This window comes from Saccopteryx bilineata, chromosome 2 (genome assembly GCF_036850765.1).
Source record: "Saccopteryx bilineata isolate mSacBil1 chromosome 2, mSacBil1_pri_phased_curated, whole genome shotgun sequence".
Classification (NCBI taxonomy): Eukaryota; Metazoa; Chordata; class Mammalia; order Chiroptera; family Emballonuridae; genus Saccopteryx; species Saccopteryx bilineata.
This window is the reverse complement of record NC_089491.1, coordinates 367004483-367027826: the sequence shown is the minus strand read 5'-3', so window position 1 is coordinate 367027826 and position 23344 is coordinate 367004483. Positions and strand designations below refer to the sequence as shown.

At 51.3% G+C, this 23344-nt stretch overlaps 2 protein-coding genes across 3 annotated transcripts; one reads left to right on the top strand and one right to left on the bottom strand.

The window, feature by feature from the left end:
- Positions 1–2615: 2615 nt before the first annotated feature.
- LOC136326834 (transmembrane protein 98) lies at positions 2616–14284 on the bottom strand. Of its 2 annotated transcripts, XM_066263334.1 has the most exons (8): positions 14155–14250; positions 12053–12160; positions 11067–11247; positions 9719–9850; positions 8749–8782; positions 6633–6748; positions 4577–4636; positions 2616–3406 (listed from the first exon to the last, which is right to left on the bottom strand). In XM_066263334.1, exons 3-8 carry the CDS (start codon positions 11195–11197, stop codon positions 3199–3201), a joined length of 681 nt encoding a protein of 226 aa, XP_066119431.1. In that variant the 5' UTR covers positions 11198–11247; positions 12053–12160; positions 14155–14250; the 3' UTR covers positions 2616–3198. The 2 variants fall into 2 exon arrangements, with proteins under 2 accessions (XP_066119431.1, XP_066119430.1); XM_066263333.1 differs by lacking the exon at positions 12053–12160 and having other exon boundaries at positions 14155–14284.
- Positions 14285–18932: 4648 nt separating this feature from the next.
- Positions 18933–22547, top strand: LOC136323532 (sperm acrosome membrane-associated protein 3-like). Its single transcript, XM_066255372.1, has 4 exons — positions 18933–19144; positions 19991–20149; positions 20564–20642; positions 22344–22547. The coding sequence occupies exons 1-4, from the start codon at positions 18958–18960 to the stop codon at positions 22411–22413; spliced, it is 495 nt and encodes a 164-aa protein (XP_066111469.1). The 5' UTR covers positions 18933–18957; the 3' UTR covers positions 22414–22547.
- Positions 22548–23344: the final 797 nt, after the last annotated feature.

Here is a 23344-nt window from a genome sequence, read left to right as displayed (position 1 = left end):
GCTCCCCTGATTAAAGCCTTTCTATGGTCCCCATTATGCTCAGCATAAAGTGTCACCTCCCTAATATAACCTATAAAGTCCCTCATGATATGATGCCCTGCCAACCTGTTCAGTCACTATGTCCCCAACTCCATCCCTCCCCAGTCACCTCCGTTGTTCAATGAGCCACTCGCTCTTGGCCCTGGATCTTGCCAACGTGGCCTAGTCGCCTAGAACACCACTGTCAAGCCTCAACTGACCATCAGCTCCTTCCTGGTGTCTCCCGACTATCTGGACACTTCCCACCCCACCCCCCACTCCCCACCCCTGCCCTCATGGCCCTCTGCTGCGCACCCATCCCTCACTACCTGACCACAGCTGGGGTCCAATCAGCTGCTCACTTGTCTCTATGCTTCTTTGTTCTGTATTCCTAGCACCTAGCTCAACACTTCCCCCCAGAGTAAGCAAACGGGGAGGAAGGGGTGGACAGGGAGGAGCTAGGAAGGGAGGGAGAAGATACAGGCAACAGATGGGAATTCTTCATCTCCACCTTCCCAAAATGTCCAAGGTCATGGGTTTGGAAGGTAGTCATATTTTGAAGTTCAGGCTCATGTGGGCACGCAGAGCCTCTGAGGAGAAGCGCCTGGCCTGAGGCAGGTCGGGGTGAGCACCAGGGGAAGCTGAAGGCCAGGACAGGTGTTCTGTATGGGAGATTTCACAGGCTGGAGCAGGCCCTCTCTGGAGGCAGCAAACTTGAGCAATCAGCTCTGGGAACCCTGATAAGAGGCTAAGAGCTTTGACTGTCTCTGTCCTGAACATACTTGGGGGGTGGGGGGCAGAGACATCCTGGACCACTCTCCCTACTGCAGTGACTCCAGAGTTTTAGCTACTGTAACAAAACTCATGAACAGAAGCCCCTGCTTGGACAGAGCCATGGTACCTGAGCAAATACCACCGGAGTCTGCTGCATCAGGGCATGAGGTGGGGTCGGCGTCAGGGGGAAGGCTTGGGGAAAGAAGGTTAATGTTGGCTAATCAGTAGCAGGCACACAATTGGGCATTTCACATACATTTCATCTGAATCACATGCCAACCCAGTGAGGCAGGAGCCTTGAGTTTCCAGGTGAGAGAACTAAGGAGCAGAGAGGTTAAGTAGCTTGTTCAAGCTCACACCTTACATGACCGAGCCCACATTTGAATCTAAGTCTAACTTCAAAGATTTTACCCTTCTCAATCTCAATTCCTATCCTAATTTTTTCATCATTCACAATTTGAGTCTGAGCTCATTCTCCAGGGCAGGATGGTGTAGGGGTCACCGAAGAAAAGACCTCCCACCATGCACATAGACCCTAGTGAACTAGAGACCTGGGATGCATCTGTCCCCTGGGAAACCACTCCTGGCTGGATCCTGGGTCCTGGACAGGGGCCAGAGGGGCTCGCCAACCAGCCCCTCCCAAGGGAGAAGGCAACTTCAGCCAACTCCCAGAGGGTCTAGAGGTTGAGGACTTCCTCCGGCCGAGAGATGGTGCTTCCACCTCAACCGTCAGCCAGGAACACACAGCCTTCTCCAGAGACTTCTACTGTGCCCTGCACTGGAGACGAAAGGAACACTCCCAGCAGTGGAACCAGAGGCCCTGCCATCAGGAGACACTTCCACCATCTTCAACCTTCCTCAGACTGAAACGGCAGCATTCCGGGGATCAGGAAGCAGGTGTGCCAGGACGTGCAGAGCTCAGGTGACCGTGGGTGTCACTTTAGGGGAAACTTCTCTAACTCCACACCTGGGTGATGGTACTTGAGAAGCCAGGGCTGCCTCTCTTTGGGGCAGGGTTCTGGTCCCGGTCAAGTGCAGGGGACATGAACAACTGTGGCAGCCATCGTAACCCTCACAAGAACTAGTTTCCAGTCTGGTTATGAAAGCGGGTTTTGAAAGGGAGGAAAAAGGACAAAAACAGGAGGACCGTGGATGTCTATGTATGGAGGCTACAAATAGGAAAGTCCAAGTGGCTTTGTGGACATTTCCCATCCATAGCTTAGCAGCAGGACAGGAAAATGAACTACCTAGCATGCATTCAGAACTGATGGAAGTGGACCATCCATATCCATCCTTCAGTCCATAGGAGTGAGCTCCAGCTTCCCTCTCCTGACCATGTCCCAGGGCGACCACTGGTACACACGCTTCACAGCATCAGACATAACCATGGCAGCCCCCAGCCCGGCCCCTCTCCCAGAGCAAGGCTGGTTTCTGAGAACCAGAGGAGAGCAAAGCATGTGAGGCGTCCCAGCGTTTATGGCGGCAATTAAGCAATCTAGGTGTGTGTATAGATTATGTGGTGGTGATTCTGGGTCTCACAAGGGTCTAAAGTCATAAAAATGTCCCTTATCTTTCAATTTTTACAAAACAAACCTATGTCAAAAGAATACAGAACACATCCTTCATGGTCATTGATAATGTGGAAACGAATGTGTGGTGGTATCTTCACCTCTTCCTGAACTCAGGGGTCTTTAAATAGTTCTTCTTGGCTCATACACACAGGGCATTCTGAGGACTCCTGGGCTACCTCCTTCCACCCTCAGTTCTCAGACAAGTATGTCCCACAGGCATTTGAATTTGACTCAATAACCACACACCCGAGAGAAACCTAAGTGCACGTTTACTATCCACCTTGTGGTAGCGAGGGAGAACTGCAGGCACAGTGATGGGAAGGGAACAAGCAGCCCTGCAGTGCTCACCTTCACACCCACACCTGTGAAGGGGACAGGGGCTCAGAGGCCCCAGGGACCAGGCACATGACACAAATAAAAGAAACAGCAGGCCAGGTGACAGAGTACACGTCCAAAGAGGCAACTCCTCCTTAGTTCAACTGATTGTCCTGTGTTGAAAATGCAGATCCGAGTTGCCTCACATTCTGATTGTTCCAGAGAAGCCAGAAATGACGATTGTGAAGTGAAACCTCCTGGTCTTTGATGGCGGCTCAATCTTCCAGAAAGCACAGGGCGAGCCAGATAGGGATCACAGTCCGCCAGTTTTCAAAGGTCTGCCGCACGTGGGGAATGGCGTCTCCCTGACTGGTACTGGACTGCCACTCTCTGCTCTGCTGTGCACACAGCTGGACTCCCGAGCCCCGTGGAACAACTAACTGCAGGGAAAATGGAAGTCTCGGAGGGGCCGCCCAGACAGCAGCAGGCGGCCCTGGGGTCAGCTGCTGGCCAGCAGGTTCTAAATGGCCGACTGCTCCTGCAGGAAGCCCTCAGGGCCTGCGAGGCCTTTATCTGGCTCAGAAGCCAGGGCTGCTTCTCGAAGGACCTCCAAGTGCTCCTCGGCTGCTGACAGGGACTGGTCAATCCAGTCCAGGCCCCCAGTCAGGTGGCAGGCGTTCCTGGTCACCAGCACCAGGTGACTGACAGACAGGAGCAGGGCAGTTGTCCTAGAACAAAACAGTAACAGATTCAGGGTCCCTAGGAGAGCAGGAGCTTTGTACCAAGTGGTCTGAATTCAAAAGTATGTTCCCCAAACTGTAGTCCCTTCCCTACAAGGTTGGTGAATGTGTAATTTAAAGATGGTACCGTGCTCCGCCCTAACCGGGTAGTTCTGTTGGTTAGAGCATCATCCCAATACATCAAGGTTCCGGGTTTGATCCCCGGTCAGGGCAGAAACAAGTATCAACCAAGAAATGCATTAATAAGTAGAACAGCCCTGGCCGGTTGGCTCAGCGGTAGAGCGTCGGCCTAGTGTGTGGAGGACCCGGGTTCGATTCCGGCCAGGGCACACAGGAGAAGCGCCCATTTGCTTCTCCACCCCTCCACTGCACTTTCCCTCCCGCAGCCAAGGCTCCATTGGAGCAAAGATGGCCCGGGCGCTGGGGATGGCTCTGTGGCCTCTGCCTCAGGCGCTAGAGTGGCTCTGGTCGCAACATGGCGACGCCCAGGATGGGCAGAGCATCCCCCCGGTGGGCAGAGCGTCGCCCCTGGTGGGCGTGCCGGGTGGATCCTGGTCGGGCGCATGCGGGAGTCTGTCTGACTGTCTCTCCCTGTTTCCAGCTTTAGAAAAAAAATGAAAAAAATAAAATAAAATAAGTAGAACAACAACTTCAAAGGCGACACCCGTTCTGTGCAGTAGGGGCGGATCCCGAGAGAAGGGCTCCTGGGCGTGTCCTGTGCGGGTGAGCACAGCTTCAGCTGAGGCCTCACGTCCACCCTCACTGCCCTGCTCACCAGGCGCCCATTCACCCCCCGGGCAGCACCCACAGCAAAGGAGTGTCTGCTCCCAGGTCCACTGAGCAGGGAGAGAGCGGATGGTGGGCAATGGAAGGGAGGGGAGGCGCTGATAGGACTCAGTAGGGCTGGATGTGTGATCATAAAAATTCAGAATCTAAACTGACTGTTCCCTGTCACGGAGTCAGGGAGACGCCTGGCCTCTACCCCAGCCAGGCTCGGCCCACTGGCTGGCTGACCACTCACTCTGCACTGAAGGGCACCCAAGGCCCAGACAGCACAGAAGTCCAGCAAACAGCCTTCTCCTCAGCAACCCAAACGCCGACCTCCCAGATCTGGTCAGCCGGGGCCCGCGGCCTGGAGAGAAGAGCGACCACTCTCACCGTGCGTCCAGGAGCTTCGGGTCCAGCGGGGGGTACATGCATCTCACAACGTCGTCCACTCTGAGGGGAGGCAAGGGGCTGTCAGTGTTTCAGTCCCTGTCCCCTTTCCTCCCTCCTTCCTTCCCACCCCTCCTCAGCCCAGCTCTTCTCTGACGATATCAGGACCGTCTGCAGTGGTTCTTTCTCTGACTGATTCTGCATTGTCCACAGAGCCTCAGGGAGACCTCAGGTTCCCTTTAGAGAACATTTAGTTTTCTGGATTGGTTGTAGTCCTACTGGCTTAGAAAATAAAATGTTCAAACATCTGGGATGATGTTAAAGATGCACTATTTATTTAAAAAAAAAAAAAACTGCCCTGAGTGGTTGGCTCAGTGGTAGAGTGTCAGCCCAGCGTATGGAAGTCCCGGGTTCAATTCCCAGTCAGGACATACAGGAGAAGTGCCCATCTGCTTCTCCATCCTTCCCCCTCTCCTTTTTCTCTATCTCTCTCTTCCCCTCCTGCAGTCAAGGCTCCATTGGAGCAAAGTGGGCCTGGGAGCTGAGGATGGCTCCATGGCCTCCACCTCAGGCGCTAGAATGGCTCTGGTTGCAACAGAAAAACGCCCCAGATGGGCAGAGCATCGCCCCCTGATGGGCATGCCGGGTGGATCCTGGTTGGGCACATGCGGGAGTCTGACTGCCTCTCCACTTCTAACTTTGGAAAAATACAAAAAAAAGAAAAACTGCCGAACAACATATACAGTTTGATTGATTCCATTTGCATAAAAATAAATAAACAAAAGCTATGAAATGGCAGAAAAGAAAGGTCTGGAGGAATACACACTCCAATAAGTTAGCCCAGGAATTGGGAGGGGGCAGAATTAGGGAATACTCTACTTTCTAGATAATTGATTTCTGCCATGGTTTTATTTTTACAGGTATTTATTATCTTTGTTTTTTTAAAAAAAAAACCATGGTTATAGGTTATACAGAACAGGTAAAAAACAAACCCGACAAGTTTAATTTGGGTGCAAACTGCTCTGTTGTATTGAACACATGGTATATTGTATGGGTCATTATTTAAATCTAGTTCAGAAAGGAACAAACTATTCATTCTTACTTGCATGGTACAAGGTCTTGCAGCAAATTTTTGCTCTTGGACCACTTGATAATCAGGAAGAAAAAATAACAATATAGTGTTTGATTTCTAAACACACTTGAAAATAGATGTCTTTAAATGTTCTTGTCTTGGAGCTGAGGAGCTGCTGAGAAGATGCAGAGGCATGGGCACTCTCAGCATCCAGGAAGCAAGAACCCCTGGAACACAGGAGGCGCCACATTCCCACCAGCGACCTGCAGGCGCCCTCCCATGTGACTGATGAAGAAAACCTGGACAAGGGACAATACTGCACTCAGGCACACCCACATACCAGCCACCAGATGGCAGCACAAACTCAGCAGAGCCCCTCTCTAAAGAAAAGAGTTTTTTCTTCATCAAATTGAGCCCAAGAAGCTGGTGTAGCTGTTGACTGCAAACTGCTGTTGCCTCCCACATGGGATTTTGCAGATGCCTGGAATTTGGGAGATCTGAGTGACGTGTGACCTCACACCTCCCACCCAGTCCTGGAGGCTGCTGACTGGGCCATGCGTGGGGCAGCGGGTGACAGCCACACCAAAATTAGTGTCCAATACAGACGCAGGTGTGGGACAGGACATGGCCAGGAGGTCACTGCAGAGGGGCTGTGGGAAATGTGCTTACTGCCCTGGAGCCTGGGAGACGGGAGGGGCAAAGGGGGGAAGCAGCCCCAGCTGGCACAGGACTGAGAAAGGGAGCAGCCACGTGGGACCTGTGGGACCACCAGCTCTAGTCCTGTGCTGGACTCTCCCAAGCCTCCCGGAGGGGGGCGACTGTGAGATCAACTTACCTTGAAAGTGTCTCAACACCTGACCCCTCCTGGATGCTCTGAGCATGTTCAGGACACCAGTAACAGTGGCCTGTGGAGTGTCGCGGGGCCTGGCCATGCCTGCCACCTCGCTTACCCATGGAGCGTGGGGACCGAAGGCCCTGACCACTCACCTGGGGCTGATCCGCTTGGCCACCACGATGATGTCGCTAACACTAGCTGAAGTCTTCATCTTGGCTCCCGAGCCCATTGTCATGGCAACAAGTTTTTCTGTCAGAGTGTGACAGATCTATGACAGCAAGGAGAGAGGTGATGGGGGCTGACCGAGCCCCTGAAGGGCTTCTGCCACCCCCACAAAGACAAATATGACCCCCACCCGGGGTCCCACCCCACAGCTGGGCCCCTTAACCCAATGGACATATTAAAGTGAAAAGTACACAGGAATGAGAGGAAATGGGTGGGAGAAGCAGAGGGTGAGACAGGGCTGAGGGTGGGGGAGTCGGAGGAACCTCAGATCAGGGTCAGGGTTTTCGCTGAGAAACATCTAAGCTCAAATAATCTAAGAAAAATCACCTGCTCTGACTTCACCAGCTCGTTTAAGGGGAAAACCTACTTTCTATTCCTTCACCTCCTGGTTTAGTCTTCCATCTACAATGGGGCACCCGCAGACACCTGGCTGGACAAAGGACAGCTTCCCCTTTAAGCACATCCTCCAAAAGTGCCATTTATTTCAACAATGCTCTAGGGTAATTTACTAGCGTGCTTGCCTAGATAATGATGAAAGGGCTTTGGAGAAAAATAGGACAAAAGCATGTCTATGACACGTGCCTTTCTCACGATCCACACACACTGCCGGCCACCCCAAAGCTTTGTTCCTGGAGGTGCCTCTGTCCCTGGCAAAGAAATCCCATCACTTTATTAATACTTGAGGTTAGGAAGGTGGGGGAACAAAGGAGCCCAGGAACACCCCCCCCAAGGGGAGAGTCCTTGAGCCCCTCCACAGGGACTCAAAGGCAGCTGGCCAAAACAAAAGTCCCTTGAGACGTCAATAGGAAGCAAGAACCGCTCCCTTGATCTAAGGTCCCAGGATGGACCATTGATTCCAGTCCAATAAGACTCCTTGCGGCTGACTCATCCTCTACCTCAGGAGCCCTCGTCCTCCTCCTCTAACAGGCAAGGGAAGGGGACAGACCCAGTGCTGGGTCACATCCTGGTTGACGGAAGAGAGACACAGTTTACAGCTACTGCTCTAGACACTGTGCCTGTCTCTACCTACATCATCTACGTTTATCTACACCCAAAGAGCTTCTTGGAATTAAATAATAAGCTTGGACTCTGTGATGACATTTCCTACTAGGCATTTCTTTGTTCCCAAGAGAGACGGCTGAAGAAGAGGCAGGATGAAAGATTTTTTTTCTTTTTACTTATTTATGATCTTAGAGAGAGCAGAAAGGAGAGAGAGAGACATCTATCTATCTGTTTCTGTACATGCCCTGACTGGGGATTGAACCAGCAACCTTTTCATATCAGGACGATGCTGTAACCACAGGAGCTATCTGGCCAGGGCAGGACGAAAGACTTTTTAATATCTTATGCTGAAAGGCACTGATGAAAAGACGAAGCTGTCTTTTTTTGAAATCTTGAATAATTATTAGACACAGAAATAAATGTGTGAACAAAAGAGAGATAATGGGCCCTGGATGGATGGCTCAGTGTTAGAGCATCGGCCTGGTGTGCAGGAGTCCCGGGTTCAATTCCCAGCCAGAGCACACAGAAGAAGTGCCCATCTGCTTCTCCACCCTTCCCCCTCTCCTTCCTCTCTGTCTCTCTCTTCCCCTCCCGCAGCCAAGGCTCCATTGGAGCAAGTTGGCCCAGGCGCTGAGGATGGCTCCATGGCCTCTGCCTCAGGCGCTAGAATGGCTCTGGTTGCAACAGACAATGCCCCAGATGGGCAGAGCATCGCCCCCTGGTGGGCATGCCGGGTGGATCCCGGTCGGACACATGAGAGAGTCTGACTGCTTCCCCGTTTCCAGCTTCAGAAAAATATAAAAAAATAAAATAAAAAAGAGAGAGAGAGAGCGATAAACACGTGATTCCCCAAGTTACTGAAATGAAAAAACAAACAATATTTACAACTGGTCAAATATTTCATTATTACTACTATATTATTAGGCAGGATAATCTCCACTAAGAATTGAAAAACACATCTGCCTGACCGGCGGTGACGCAGTGGGTAGAGCATGGACCTGGGATCACCCCTTCACTTCTGCGGCAATCAAAGAGAATTACCTTCAAGATGGCGATGCAGTGGGACATGAGGCCCCTGGGGAGACAGGAGGAAAGTGTCAGTGCTTATCTTTACAGGCCCACCTCCCTCCTGCCACCCCTGCTCCTCACCGAGCTCTGACACACCTGGAAACCCCCTGAGCAGGGAGGCTCAGCGTTAAAATGGACAAGTCCATGAGCTAAATGGGGCAGCACCTTCCATCCTTAACCTTCCCTGCCCGCCCCCACCCTCTTCATTAGCTCTCTTCCCCCCAGTCCCGGATGCCCGGAGCTTTTCTGCTGTTCCTTCCTCCCAGAATAGCCTTCCTTTTAGGCTCAGCCGGGAGAGTCCCTCATCTTTCAAGACCCACATCACAAGGCACCTTCCCTGTGACATCCTTCAAAAAGTCCACCCCCGCCTCCCCGTCCCATGGACCACTAGACATCGCCTCTGCCGTGTGACCGCTGTGTGTGCACAGAGACCTCTATCACTTCTGAGACAGTGTATCAAGGAGAATTTTGTCTCCACCACCAGTTTAATACCTGTAGGGCCTGGCCCAGTGCCCTGCACATGGTGCCTGCACACAGTGCCCCACAGACCTCGGCCAGGGGAATTAATGACTGAATGATGGGAAAGTGGAGAGATCCCTGAGGACACTGGAGACAAAGGCTTCATCCCTGGAGCCTGTCGGACTTGTGGGCACCCCAGAAATAACCAAGCTCATCTGGGTGACTTTAAGACAACTTTTGCCACACACCACGGATCTCAGAGTTCAGGTCTACAGAATGGGGATAGAATGTGGGTTCAGCACAAACACTGTTAATGTCATATTCTGATTTCCCTCCTGGTGAGAGCAAGGCAAGAGCAGATACTGACACAAGCTCCTGGGGGCCCAGTCAAGTGCTCAGCCAAAGACGCCAGAAAAGGGCCCGAGGAGTCCCGGTTGCTGCTCCCAGAGGGCTAGTGGAAAGCAAACCACCCCCGCGGCCTTACGAGGCATCTTCAATCCAGTCCCCGGTCTCCAGGATGGCCTCAATGTGAGGGTTGGTGATGACGACATCGTCCAGTTCTAACTCCGAGGGCTCAGACTGCGTCTCCATGGCTCCAATGAGGTCCACAATGGGCCTGGAAGGAAGAGCCCAGGGAGGCGGTTTCATGATGGACGGCTGCTGCCGACCTCCACGTGGAGGTCCATGGGCTCCCAAAAGGATAAAGGGAGTGAATAAATTAAAGCAGGGACCTAATCTTAATGGGTCCACAGTAATGGGCAGGGCATATGCTAGGCAGTGACTCAAGGAGGCAGAGCAGGGCAGTAAAAGAACAAGAACAAAGTGACAGAGAACGAGATGAGACACTAAGAAGAGCAGGCCTACAACCACAATAATGACGAGGTATGAGACAAAGGTTCTCTCTCAGTCCAAAATAACATCCTTCCAAAACTTGTTTTCCCTTCCATCCTGCCTTTTCCTGACAAGCTAAATTTCCTAAGACCCAACCTACCAGAACCCCACTTTTGTTCTGAAGAATGACTCTTGGGAACCACCCTGGTCCATTGCATAACCCCACCCTGTCCTGGTGACACTGGAGAAGTAACACCTCCTGCAACCTGACAGCAGGATTCTTTAAGAGATGTGGCACCAGAGCATTCTTTTCCACAGCAGAGCTTTCCTGGGTCATAAAAATGGGCATTTCCTAATTCAACCACGACATAGATGCTGATAGGATTCAGATAGAGGGGTAAGAGAAACTAAGGGTTCGTGGCCACAGCCCCTTAAGGATCTGTAAATTAAAACATCTCAGAACTAAAAAAATAAATAAATAAAATAAAAAATAAATTTTAAAAAATAAAAATAAAAAACATCACGGAACTGAAAACATGATCTTGCTTACAAAACCTTTTTCACTTAAAGTGCATCCTGAACAAATCTGAGCAGAGAGAGAGAGTCCTGTGCTGGGATTTCCCAACACCGAATGTGTGCTGCTTAGATGTGTGGCTGGGTGTGGGCATCGGATTTCTGTTCCTATGGGTTTGGTTGGAAAGGGATTTGGTTTGTCCAAATGCTAAGTGAGGTGGCCAGTTCTAGAGTGAGGGCCACATCCTTATGCTAGGTGAACATGTTGAGTCACTTTCTCGTTAGTTCAGTGACACATCAGAGGTAGCTCAGGATGTTGGGGGGCGTAAGCAACACTCTGAAGCTCTGTGGTCTTTATTGAGAAGGAGAGCCTTCAGCTACCATTCTAGAGGCAAAAGGCTGAGCCAGTTGCCCAGCACCAAACTTCTTTCTCTTTTGTGTGAGCCCCAGGGCACAGCCGCCCTCCTCCCCCGCCCGTTCGCACTCACTTGGAATCATAGCGCTGCAGCAGGTCTCGAGGCCGGCAGTATCGCTGCCTGCACACCACCACCAAGGCTGCAAACGAGGCCAGAAAGATGGTGGCCAGCACGCCTATGGCAACAATCACCACGGTCTCCATGTTCCCCGGGCTCCCTCAGCCCCAGTCACATCTCCCACGTGGGCTGACGCCTAAAGGACACAGGACAGAGGGGGCCTGGTCAAGAGGCTGCAAACAGAGTGGGGCAGTGGGGTCTGACCTGCAGAGACCTGACGGCCTCACCAGCATCAAGACGCGTCTCACATCATGTCCCAAATCTGCCTTCTCCTGTGTTAGAAGGGCTGGTTTCTCAGTTGGACCAGCGTGGACTTTGCCCTGGGACTAAGGGAAACACTTTCGCTAGCTCTGTTGTCTTTGCATTTATAGCAAGTGCATGAAACAAGGGCGGGGCGGTATTTACTGAGGGCCTCCTCCGAGACAGGCACTTTGTGTATTAACTGGCCTAACAATCCTATGAGGCAGGTATCAATATCCCCACCTTAAGTTGAAAAAAATGAGGTTCAGGGAGGTTAAGAAATTTGTCCAAGTTTACATAGTCAGGAAGCAGAAAGCCAGCCACTTAAACTGAGGTGAGCATTCAATTCCCTTTACCTTTCTACAAAGTAAAGAAAATTCTCAATAGTCCAGAAAAAGTTTTGATTGTCAGTTTGTGTTGGAAACTTACAACCGTTATTAAACTGTTGTTTATTGACTGTTTTCATTCAGGAGATTCTTTCACACCTGTTTTAAACCCACAGCCTGGAGGAGCAATGGCATCTCAGAGAAGTGTGTATTCACAATGTATGTCTTTTCTTTTATTTTTTTTTAATTTTAGAGAGAGAGGAAGGGGAGACAGTGATTTGTTGGTCCCCTTATTTATGCATTCATTGGTAGATCCTTGTAAGTGCCCTGACTGGCGTTCAACCAGAAACCTTGGCGTATTGGGAAAACACTAACCAACTGAGCTACCCAGCTAGGGCCTCCACAGTGTTCTTTCATTGAAAGTCTCTAACTTGTGTCACTTTAATCAAGTCTCATCGCCTCTCTGGGTTTTAACTTCTCCACCTGCAAAAAAAAAAAAAAAAAAAAAAAAGGGTACACTAAGCTCAGAGTTTCCATAACTCCTCAGTTTGATTTTGATAGATAAAATGGCTACTCAGCTGCCATCCCAAGAACAATGCAGGCTTGAAGGAGGAAGAAGGTCTGGAAACAGAACATTCTCACCCATCCCCCCCCCCACTCTGAGGTTATAGTTAATTAGCTCGCTATTCTTTTTTAAGGGCTTCCTGGCCTCCCCTTTGAAATGCAGCAATATATGTCTTCATGGCAGGATCTGGGAAGTGTCCTTGGGAGCAAACATTTGGGAGGAAGGGACCTTAAGGTTAGGAAAGGAGACAGCCAGTCTTGAAGGATCTAAATCACAAATCTTAAATCTTTACTTTGTATCCCAAGAAAACAAGGAGTCTGTGAGAGAAATTTCACAGATAATTCCCAGAAGCACCAGGACCCGGCTGTTCCTGGGAGATACCTGACCCGGGCTGTCTTGAAGATTTACCGTGCACACCAGCTAGGATACGCTGATTAGGCCTGTGCTACATCAGAAGAACTTGCAGAGGAGGGCTTTCTGCAGCTGAACCCCCCATCTCCTACTGATCAAGTCAGTGACCAAGGCCATAAACCAAGATATGCCAATCTGCCCCTAGCCCCTATATGTACTGCTCCCTCCTGCAGCTCTGGACTGAGACCCTTTGCTGGTCTTAGACTTCTTGCACCCAGGTGTTTTTTTAAATAAATTTTCCTCTTTGAACACACTAGCCTCATGTTTTCTGTTTGGCCCATGGTTTCTGCCTTTGAGATTTAATTCTACATGCCATGTCTTAGAGAGTCCAAATGCTCCCGGTTGCCATTCAATAAATATTTATTGTCCATCTACTACGTACCAAGCACTGGGATGAATTCTGGACATTGGAGATAAAAAAGACATGGACCTCAAGCCCAGGGGAAGAGGGAGACAGGCATTTCAACTCCCTGTGCCTGTGCCATATGCAGAAACACACAGAAAAGAGATTAACTGCGATTGTATGACATTTTCTGAGAAATCCTTCTTCACAGGGCAGGTGATGCTTATCTGGGTTTTAAAGGATGACTAGGAGTTTGACATTTGGACAAGGTGAAGACTTAGCTGGCTCAAGAGTGCCAAGGAGGTCTTTCTCAAAGGCCTCACATAGTTGCTCTCCCACCTGGAACTCGCCCACAAGGTGAGATGGTTGGGGCCTCTTCCCTCTCTGTATCGCTGATTTGCATATATTGGAGGGCGGGGCTAATTCTCAGGGTCTGCCTCAGTTTTTCTGAATGTGTGTTTCCACTGTCCCTCCTAAAGGACTCTCACCTTTAGCCCTTTGTCTTTCTTCCTCTAATTTCTTCTGTCCTTTCATTTTCCCGTTTTCCTCTCTACTCTCATGACTTTTTCTCTCCTTCAGTCTCTCCCCTTCCCAGAATTTCCTTCCACCACCGCCCCCCCACCCAGCCCGGCCCCATGGCCTCCAACACCACCCCCTTTGTCCCTTTGTTTCCTCTCTCTGCGCTGAGTGTGTTTCTCTGAGTATGAGCTTCCTGAGTCTGTGCGGTCTTTCTCCGTGATCTGGCTGCCTGTTTCTTTGTGTGTTTCCTTTCCATGGGTAGGTCCCAATCAGTCTCTCTCTTTTAGGTTCTAAATCCACAGGATAATACAGACCCAAGCCCCTAACCCTTGTCCTCTGCACGGCAACCCAGAACACTCACCGAAAACACCCAGGACGTTGGGAGGGACCCCCACCACCTCGGCGCGCGCTGTGCGGGGCTACCCCGCCCGCAGCGCCAACTTTCTCCAACTTGTGGGCCCCCGCTCTCACCCCGTTACCGCAACAAAGCGGCGGCCGGGCCGGGGCTCCCTCCCCAAGGCGGTGTCCTGAACCCCCACACCCTCCTGCCCAGCACCAGCGCTCCCTCGCCCAAGGGGCTGGGCTGAGCGGCTCGCCCCGGCCCCTCTCCCGCAGCTCCGGGCGGCGGGGCTCACCCACCTCAGGCTGCGGCTGCAGGACGCATTCCCCGGGCGCTCCCGCGGCCGCCCCCCGCTGATGGCAAAGTCCGGAGCGGGACTCGCAGGCGGCTCCTGGGAGCGGAGCATGCCGGGAAGGAGCTGGGCTGTCCCAAGAAATCAAGATAAGTCCCCTGGCACCGCCAAACCCTTGGCGGTGAAGCAGGAGGGGGAGACGCCAGCCGCCTCCAAATCCCCCGCTGCCAGGCGCCGCTGTCACCGCCAGGCCCCCCAGCCGAGAGGGGGGTTGAGGCAACAGGAGGCAGTCACTGTGAGACCCAGCAAGTGATCCTCGTGCCTCTGCGGAGGTCAGGCCCCGACTGCACAGAAGAGAGAAGCGGGGAGGGTCCCCGCCTCCCACAACCCCCACCCAGGATGGCCGTCCAGTGGGGGCTGGGCTGGGGAGCACAGCAGTTTCCACAGTGAGACTGGTCTTTGCTTGAGTCTGCTCTGCTAATAGGTCTGGTTTAAATCCTGGTTCTGCCACTCATTAGCTGTGGACAACTTATTTCACTTCCCTGTGCCTTGGTTTCCACATCTGTAAAATGAGGCCAGCTCTTGTCAGCATCCACCAAGTCCAATAACAATATCCATGCAATGCATCTAAGAGTGCTCCGCCCTGGGTGAATGTGAGTCAGTGACAGGCCCACCAGGAACAGGAGTAGAAATGCAAGACCCTGGCTGACATCCTGCCCCCTCTGTTAACACTCCACTCCATCCTATACCAAAGGGGAATTCAGCGCGTTCATGTGGACACAGCTTCCTTAAAGATGCCCAAACCTGGCTGTGCACGATGCGATGGAAGGATGGAAGTCCATGTAGGTCCAGGAAGCAGGCTGAGGGCTTCTCAGACAGAGATTTTGAGTCCAGTGTACCAGGAGCATGGTCTAGGATAGTGACCTTGCCACAAGAATTTTTGTGCATGCAATACCTGACTATTTAGTCACACTGTTCTTTACATTTGTTTAATTTTTTTACTGAGACTATATATATATATATATAGTCTGTATGTATATATATATAGTAGGAATGTGTATATATGCGCGTGTGTATATATATATAGTAGGAATGTTGTCTAGAAAGAAATGTTCATTCTGAGTCTTGATTTCATAAAGTATCAAATTATTTTAATAGAAAGATTGCTAGTTCCTTGTTATTGCTCTCAGAATTCTACCAATTGCTCAGTCATAGAATTTGTATTTGTTTTGGCACGTAAAGAAAATCAGCAGAAGTTAAATATTGGAGTGAGCAAGGTGGGAATGGGTAACTATAGAACCGGGCTACCCTAAAAATATATTTATCTAATCAAAATTTATTCTCATCAGACAAAGTGGAAGCCATAGAGAGTAGTGACAGTAAGACAATAAGCAAGCTTGCTATGGGGGACAAAGAATTTTGCAAAGGCTTCTCTTTACAAACTTCTATCCTCTGTTTGGACTTTCAACTCAAAATATTGTATTGTGCTTTTTGGAATGGAAGACATGTTATAAGATTATGTTTATTAATACTCATAAAAACAGAAGAGAGTAAATTAAAAAGAACCTATACATTTTAAACATGGTGGTCTCCGTGGTGCAAGCTTAAATTTTCCCAAATAATATAAAATGCACATATTTAAAACCAAAAAAACACACAGCCACACTAAGGAATTAAAAGGGGATTGTCAGTGAACTTTGACAATATTGCTATGGGAAAGGGGACCTGGCCCTTCAGGTCTGCCTGGGGCCAGCAGTAGTGTGTGGGTTGTTGACTTTGTGCAGGAAAGAAAAGAGTCCAGGTCAACACGAGTCCAGGTCATTTTAAGAATAAGTTTGTTAAAGCTGGGTACAGTGAAACAAGGGCCTAGGATAGAAGAAGCTACAGGAGATAGACTACAAAGGGCCACTTTGGCTCATTGGGAAGTCAGAAAAGTGACCCCTGGAAACAGGTTCAAGGGGTTACCCGGGATGAGGTACCACTGCCCACTGCTCCCCTGGTTGCAAGTCTTCTGGAGACCCTTAGAGTGCAGGAGATGCACGCCTGTGGGGGAGAATATGGGAGAGGGAAAGAGGCAGGCACACTCCCTGGATAGAGAGTACACACCGGGTTCTTTGAGGGATTTTAAAGACTTGGCTTTTAGGGGAGAATTTCAACACGGTATTCATCAACTTCTCTTGGTGTGTCCTTTTAGGGTCGTGGTCTCTACTGATTGGTCAATGTCAAGGTCTCATTAGTCATTGCAGCTGGTCCTGGCTTAACCCACCTGGTACTGCTGCTTTTTTGGCTCTGGAAATGAAACATAACTGAGCTGAAATGACCTGCTGTATTCACCTGGAAGTTGCTATCTGTCTCAGTTTCCCCACTCTACCTGCCAAGGAATTTTCTTAGCTTCTTACTATCCTGCCTTAGTTCCAGGCTTATCCCCAATGAACAGTCATCATCCAGATGGAGAAAAAAGGGTGGTTTGTGGCTCAGCATTCAAGAACTTTCTGCCAGTCAAACGGGCTCCTGGGTGAGCTAGGCTGCCTGGGAAGGCGTTAGGCACCTGGCCACATCACTGGGTAACCGCCTGAAGGATCTGGTGGGAGATGAGTCATCCTGCAAAATAGTGTGTATGTGTGTGAGTGTGAGTGTGTGTGAGTGTGTGTGTGTGTGCGTTTGTGTACAGGCCGGTCAGAGAACTTCTGCTTAGATATGCCTCTTATGTCCCCAAGGTTCTGAAATTAAGGGTCTCAGGGGTCTGGTGAAAGCTCAGTGGGTGAGAGATGGTTCTAGAAGATGAGCTCACAGAACAGGGCCGTTCCAGAAGGCCCTCTGTCAGTTTAGAGCCAGCCCTCCTTCGCCAGTCTCTCCAAGCTGGGTGCCTGGCAGCCCGCAGGACCACAGGCGGTGTCCTGAGCTGGAGCAGTGTCCGGGCTCTCACTGCTGTGGCAGCTTTGGTGGGAACGACACCGGTCAGGGAGCCGCCTCCCCTCTTCCTGCAGCTGGTAACAAGGTCCCTGGGCTGGAAGGTGATGGTCAGACGTGGAGGGGGGGCATCCTGGGCTGGAAGAGTGATGCGCTCAGAGAGAGGGGAGCCCCGGCTAGTGGTCTCTGGTCTCTGAACCACCGTCCGACCCCTATTGCCTCAGAGACTGCTATAAAATGCTCAGGATGAAATTACTGTCAGTCACTTTGCTACAAAGAATCAAGAACAATCTATAGCAGTCAAAGTAGTCTCCTCATCTGTACATTGGGGATCGTAACTGTCTCCCCCTTGGATTGTTGAGAGGACTAGGTGAGATTAAGTCAGAAAACATCCAGAAGAGGCACGGCACCATGTCTGCCAGGTTGTAAAAACTCAGGTTACCCACGCTTTGATGGGGAGGGCGCATACTTTCTTGGTCACAACTTCAGTATATTTCAGTTTAAGAAGCACCCATTGAACAGCCACAGCACACCAGCAACTCTGCTTGACCCCCAGTATACAGAGATAAAGAAGACAGCCACTGGTCATGCAAGTGTACTTTGTGGAGGGAAGGACTGACATATGTTACAGTCGAGTGTGGCCGAGGAAGGGCAGGAGCACAGGTGCCGTGGCCCAGTTTCCTCATTTTATGGATGAAGAAAATGAGGCTTGGGAAGTCTCCAAAGTCAGACATGTTGTAAATCTCTGAAGACGTGAGATTTACACTCAAGGCTTACATCAAAGCCACCTCCTCAGTCCTCCTGCCATCCTCAGGGACAAAAGCTCTAACACGGGTGGAGGCCACGTGTTTGCAAGGACACTCACTGTCCAGGTGGTGCCATTGTTTTGCTTTTTAACCCCCTGAAGGTGGAGGGCCAGTGTGCAGGGGGAGTGGTCATGACGCAGGGGAGGAGCTTTGTCAGAGGTGGTCTGGGGAGAACTGAGTGGAAGGAGCAGAGCCCCGTGAACGTGGGCTGTGAATGCGGGGGCGCAAGGCCGTGGGGCGGGGGCTGAGTCAGAGTGGAGGTGCAGGTAGCTCATAACTAGATGCAAACGCCCTTCCCGATATTGGGGACTGGCCTCTGAGCCAGCGATGAGACGCTTGGAGGGCAAAGCAAACCGGCTGAGCTTCAAGGGAAGAGGGCCTTCAGCAGGGTGAGTCCAGAAGGGTGGTGGGCATGAAGGAGAGGTCAGCACCACCCTGGGGACTGGGTGCGAGGAAAGCACAGTCCCCATGTAGAGGGCCGCATGTGGCCCTGTGCTGGGGACCTTGTTTCAGCTCAGGCCCTTGGAGGGAGTCTCAGTGCTGGAAGCGAGTGTCCTTGGCAGTTGGGCTTAGGGGCTGGTTTACACCAGGGACACTGCTGGGCCATCCCCTCTGGGAACACCACTCAGGGTCGTACCCCAGTAGGACTCTGGATGCACATTACGTTTGGTCTCCATCCACCCTGCGCCCCTTCCTGGTCATGAGATGTCGGCCTCAGGATTCAGTCACTCCTGGCATGTAATATGGAGCTCGAAATATGTCTGTATTCTCCCCCGTGTCCCTCCTCTTCTCTCTGCCTCTGGGCAGGAAGGCATCAAGCAGGAGCGGAAGGGAGAGGCGCTGGCCTCAGGGAAGGGAGAGGCGCTAACTCAGGGACTCTGTCCTGGGGCTCCAGTGTGGCTGATGCTTCGCCAGGCTGCAGGGGAGCTGGCTGTGTGGGAGCCTTCTCCCCTTTCCCGGACCCACTCAGCCCCGTTTCTCTCCTCCCCCTAAGGGGCAGACTTTTCTGGGAGGACGGACAGGGAGCTGGAGCTGCCTGCCATCTCAAAGCCCAATTCTGAGCCCGGCAGTCGGGGCAGCCCTCTGCCGCCTGCATGGAAGCCAGGAGCTGGGCTCTCCGAAGGCAGCACGGCCCCCCTGGGGTAATGTGGCTGGCCCTGGTCTCTCTGCTAAGCTGCCTGCTCGTCCCCGGACAAGCCAAGATCTACAGCCGCTGTGAGCTGGTCGAAGTGCTACAGGACTTCGGTCTGGAAGGATACCGGGGCTACAGCCTGGCTGACTGTGAGAACCCCTCCTCCAGGGGGCGTTGTCCCACTCCCACCCCCTTTCCTCTCTCCCCCTCCTCCTCCTCCCCCTCCTCCTCCTCCCCCTCCTCCTCCTCCCCCTCCTCCTCCTCCTCCTCCTCCTCACCGAAGGGGCGTGGCCTCGGCACCTTCCTGAGCCTCAGTTCTCATTTATAAAGCAAGGATTGAATGCAATCACAGGTCGAGAATCCCAGCACTGGGTTAAACATAGAGAAGGCAGGCAACAGGCAGCCGGATCGCAATCGCCCCTTCGTCTCCCCCACTGCCAAAGGCAGGAGCCACAGGGACAGAACAGTTTAGTGCCCAATCCTAATCTTAGCACGAAGCTCAGACATTCCCACTGAAGTTTAGGGCACAATGTCAACCAGCAATACCAGACTTTCCAAGCTGGTGGCAGCTTGGGAATGCTGTGAAGGGCAGCCACGTCTGGACTCATGTTTCTCTAGTTCTAGAGCCTCTAAAGGTGCCGCAGGAGTCTTTGCAATCTTGCCTCTAAAGAGTTAGCTCTAATTCAGCCATTCCACAAACATTTCTTGGGCTTCACTATGTGCAGAACAGAGACAACAGGAAGATTTCTGGGGCCCCGAGGTCCAGTCTTGACTCCTGCTATTTGGTAGCAGTATGTAACCTTGAGTGCATCACTTTGCCCCTCTGAACCTCAATGGATTTATTTGTCAAGTAGGTGGCAGGACATAAGCCTGATGACCTCAAAGCAGCAGTTGAGGCTCAAAGGAGCTAAGATGTGGGACCTGCATTGTGAAAACTCTAGTCTGGGTTTCCCTTGACCATGTGACCCACAGGTGTGTGTCTCCACCTTATGCAGGGGTCTGTCTTGCTTATTTCGCAAGTGGCTTTGATGCATCTGATGTGGAGTATGAACCCGATGGAAGCTCCAACAATGGCATCTTCCATATCAACAGCCGAAAGTGGTGTAAAAAATTTGATAAAAAAGGCCCCAACCTGTGCCACGTGTACTGCACAGGTAGGCTGGGTCTGAGCCTGAGGTTGGCTGGGGTCAGTCCTCCGCGCCAGCCTTTACTTCTTTCTGGTTCCATTTGTTCCTCGTGCCTTTATCGCTGAGTGGGGAAGGCCTTACATCCTGCTGTTCCCACCAGGGAGGGCGGGATGTGGCAAGTGATGAGGGTGGGTCCTCGTGAACCTGAACTGGGGTCCCGAGGGGAGACTGTCCTGAGAGCTGTGGGGGCGGATGGTGGGCTGCTACTGAGAGAGGAAAGTGACAGGGCAACATTGGTGCTTCCGGTAGGGTCAAGAGACAGAGTCGGGCTTAGGATGGAAGGGTGTGTGTGTGTGTGTGAGAGAGAGAGAGAAAGATGCTTCATGTGTGTCCAGCTCTGCCCTCAGCTCCCTCACTGTGTTTCTCTGCCTCCCACCCCAGACTTATTGAATCCTAACCTCAAGGATAGTGTTATCTGTGCCATGAAGATAAGTCAGGACACCCAGGGTCTGAGCAACTGGTAAGTAACATGACTGGAGCCCCCCAAGGGTATGTGGGCAGGACAGGTGTCCAGCAGCAGGGAACTAACCTTTTCAGAGTGCCTGCTCTGTCCCAGGCCCCATCCTGGCTTCACAGTCTAATCCGCACACTTCGGTGGTAGGACGACTACAGTGAAGCATCTACAGCCCGCACGCTGGGTTTCAGGGCGGATAAGCGATGCACTGGAGGTCAGGGAGCTAGCCTGCTCTCCCGAGCCGGGCCTATGTCGGGATCCTTTTCTCCAGGTCCGCTAGATCAGGGTCTAGGGAACCTTTTTAGTTTGTTTTCTAACCATGACACCTTTGTCCACATTGGCTTTTATGTAAAGACCCACGCTGTACAACACATGAAATAATAGATTCCCTGCCTAAAGCCCAGCGGGCTCTCCGCAGCCTCACCCTGTCAGCCTTCGCCTCTCCCACTTCTCTCCCCCAGGATGGGGAGCCCTCCTCCCAGACGAGGGAGGGGGTTGAGCATCGATGGGGCATTAGACAAGGTCTGTGCTTCACAGGGGTTCCTCTGAGGCAGGGGCCCAACAGCTTTAAGCCTCTTCTGATGGGAGCCTCACCTACAGTTTCCAGTCTCCCTTTACTCACCAGCAGGGGGCAGAATGCGGGGAAGGGAAACCACTCCAGGTGGCTGGTGCAGCCAGCACCATGGGCAGATATGAGAGTGACAGGCTAGTAAAGTGACCTGGATGGCATGGAATGTCTAAGGAGAGGCTAGAATGGGGAACTGGTGAAGGATCCTTTGTAGGAGTCTAGGTGAGAGACAGGGTGTCTGGACTAGGACAGTCACCAGGTGACAGACAGGAGAAGGGTTGAGTATGGGGGGCTGTGCAGGACGACTAGGGACAGGTGATATGTGGCCAGTGAGGGAGAGGAGGAGGGGAACGTGGCTATGAATATAGAGAAGGTCTGAGACGGACTTTGACAATGGCCGCAACTTTGGAACAGCCCAAGCCCTATGTACCGGATCTTGTCCGAGGCCGGCTCAGCAGGACATAACACACAGGTGTAAAATCAGGAAGGGGGAATGCAGGCTCAGGCTGGAATCCGGGGGCTTGAGGCCCTGAGGTGCCACCTGGGATGGAAGAAACAGGACGTCTGGGCTAAATCAAAGAACAAGTCTGTTTTGTACACTGGGAGCAAACTCATGGCATGTAGAGTCCCTTAGAGGGGCTGAGGGGCTGAGGCTAGTAGGAAGAAGCCCCGGAAGGTGGAAAGGGTGCTGTCTACTCCTTCCCCGTGCACACGTTGAGAACTGCTCTGTGCTGGGTGCTGGCTGGGCTTCAGCGGCGGCTGAGACCCAAGACCTTGTCCTCAAGGTTCCCTCAGTCTAATGGGAGAGACTGAGAAGCCAGGAGACCACTCTTGTTTGATAGGGCAATAGAGGTTCTTTAGGGACACTCCTGGTCATTGGCCTCTTTGACACTAGTGTCATGGAGAACACCAGTTATCAAAGTTTAGAACCCCTGGAAACTAGAGATCATGGAGCCTCAGGATCTTGCCTATCTTCTTCAAGATGCCAGTGTGAAGCTGGAACAAGGCAATGTTCCTTGCTATCCGCTCTCCTCACCTCGCTTCTGCCTCAGGGCCCACGCCTCCTTCCTGTTCTTCTCTGAGTAGGACAGAAGGCTGCGCTGACTTGGTCTCCCCTCTTCCCCACTCTCCATCCTCAGGGAGACCTGGAGGCAAAACTGCCAGGGCCAGGACCTCAGCGACTGGGTGAATGGCTGTGATGACTTCTAGGATCCACTCTGGAGGGACCTGGCCGTGCACAACAGGCTGGGTGATGTGGTTTGGGTCCTGCCGCAAGAAGGAAGATAAGCCAACTAATAAAAAGTAGTTTAACCTGAGTGGTGTTTCTCAGCTGTCATTGGGCATCCAGGTGGCATGTGGGAACTAGAGCATCTTGGGGGTTCTTCACCTTCCACCTGGGCTGGGCTTCAGGCCGGCTCCAAAGAGCCTCTGATGGAATTCTGGCTTCCTTTTCTGGAGGCCTGGGGGTGCGGGGGATTCAGTGTCTCCCTTGGACCACGCCTGGCAGAATGGGCTACCAGGCGTGGCCAACAGTTTTTGCCCCCGGGCCAGATTAGAAAGAAAACTTTTTTCACGGGCTGGACGAAATATTAAAATGAAAAAATGTTAAATACAAAAATGATTCATTTAAGTAAACAAAATTTTATTATGTAGTTTGTTTATGAATAAATGTAAGTGAGTGAAAAAATTTTAATATACAATATTATTTTAATAAAAATATTTTTAATAAAAATATAATTACATACTGTATAAATATCCAAACTGTATCGCAATCAATCGAAACAATATTTCATTAATAGAATGAGCTTGAAGGGGTTATATCGCAAATAAAACAATTATTTTGTGTTACAAACAGCCTGGACACGTTTTCAGTTATCAACTGCAGCTATTGTCTATGCTACAATGCCACTTGATTCAGCACACTTGACCACAAAAATAACAAACTGTTTGACCCTTGGGTGCGCATTGGCAAACTCCGCCTAAAGAAATGTGGGTTTCACATCACCGCTAAACGTCAAACAGTTCATATCGAGTACAGACGAGTACAAAAGTTATAAATCTTTATAATGGAGGTATTTTTAAATAAAAAAGTATCGCAAATCCATTGGAAGTTAACCCTAGATTAGTCACATGCTGAATT

What these genes read in the sequence shown, in the direction of transcription:
- LOC136323532 (XM_066255372.1), top strand. Translation starts at nt 18,958, where the DNA reads ATGGAAGCCAGGAGCTGGGCTCTCCGAAGGCAGCACGGCCCCCCTGGG. An exon ending in GGGCTACAGCCTGGCTGACT is followed by an intron (nt 19,145 to 19,990) that starts GTGAGAACCCCT and finishes CACCTTATGCAG; the next exon opens with GGGTCTGTCTTGCTTATTTC. An exon ending in ACCCAGGGTCTGAGCAACTG is followed by an intron (nt 20,643 to 22,343) that starts GTAAGTAACATG and finishes CTCCATCCTCAG; the next exon opens with GGAGACCTGGAGGCAAAACT.
- LOC136326834 (XM_066263333.1), bottom strand. Translation starts at nt 11,197, where the DNA reads ATGGAGACCGTGGTGATTGTTGCCATAGGCGTGCTGGCCACCATCTTT. An exon ending in ACTGCATCGCCATCTTGAAG is followed by an intron (nt 6,749 to 8,748) that starts GTAATTCTCTTT and finishes TTGCTGTCATAG; the next exon opens with ATCTGTCACACTCTGACAGA. An exon ending in GCCAAGCGGATCAGCCCCAG is followed by an intron (nt 4,637 to 6,632) that starts GTGAGTGGTCAG and finishes GCCTCCCCTCAG; the next exon opens with AGTGGACGACGTTGTGAGAT.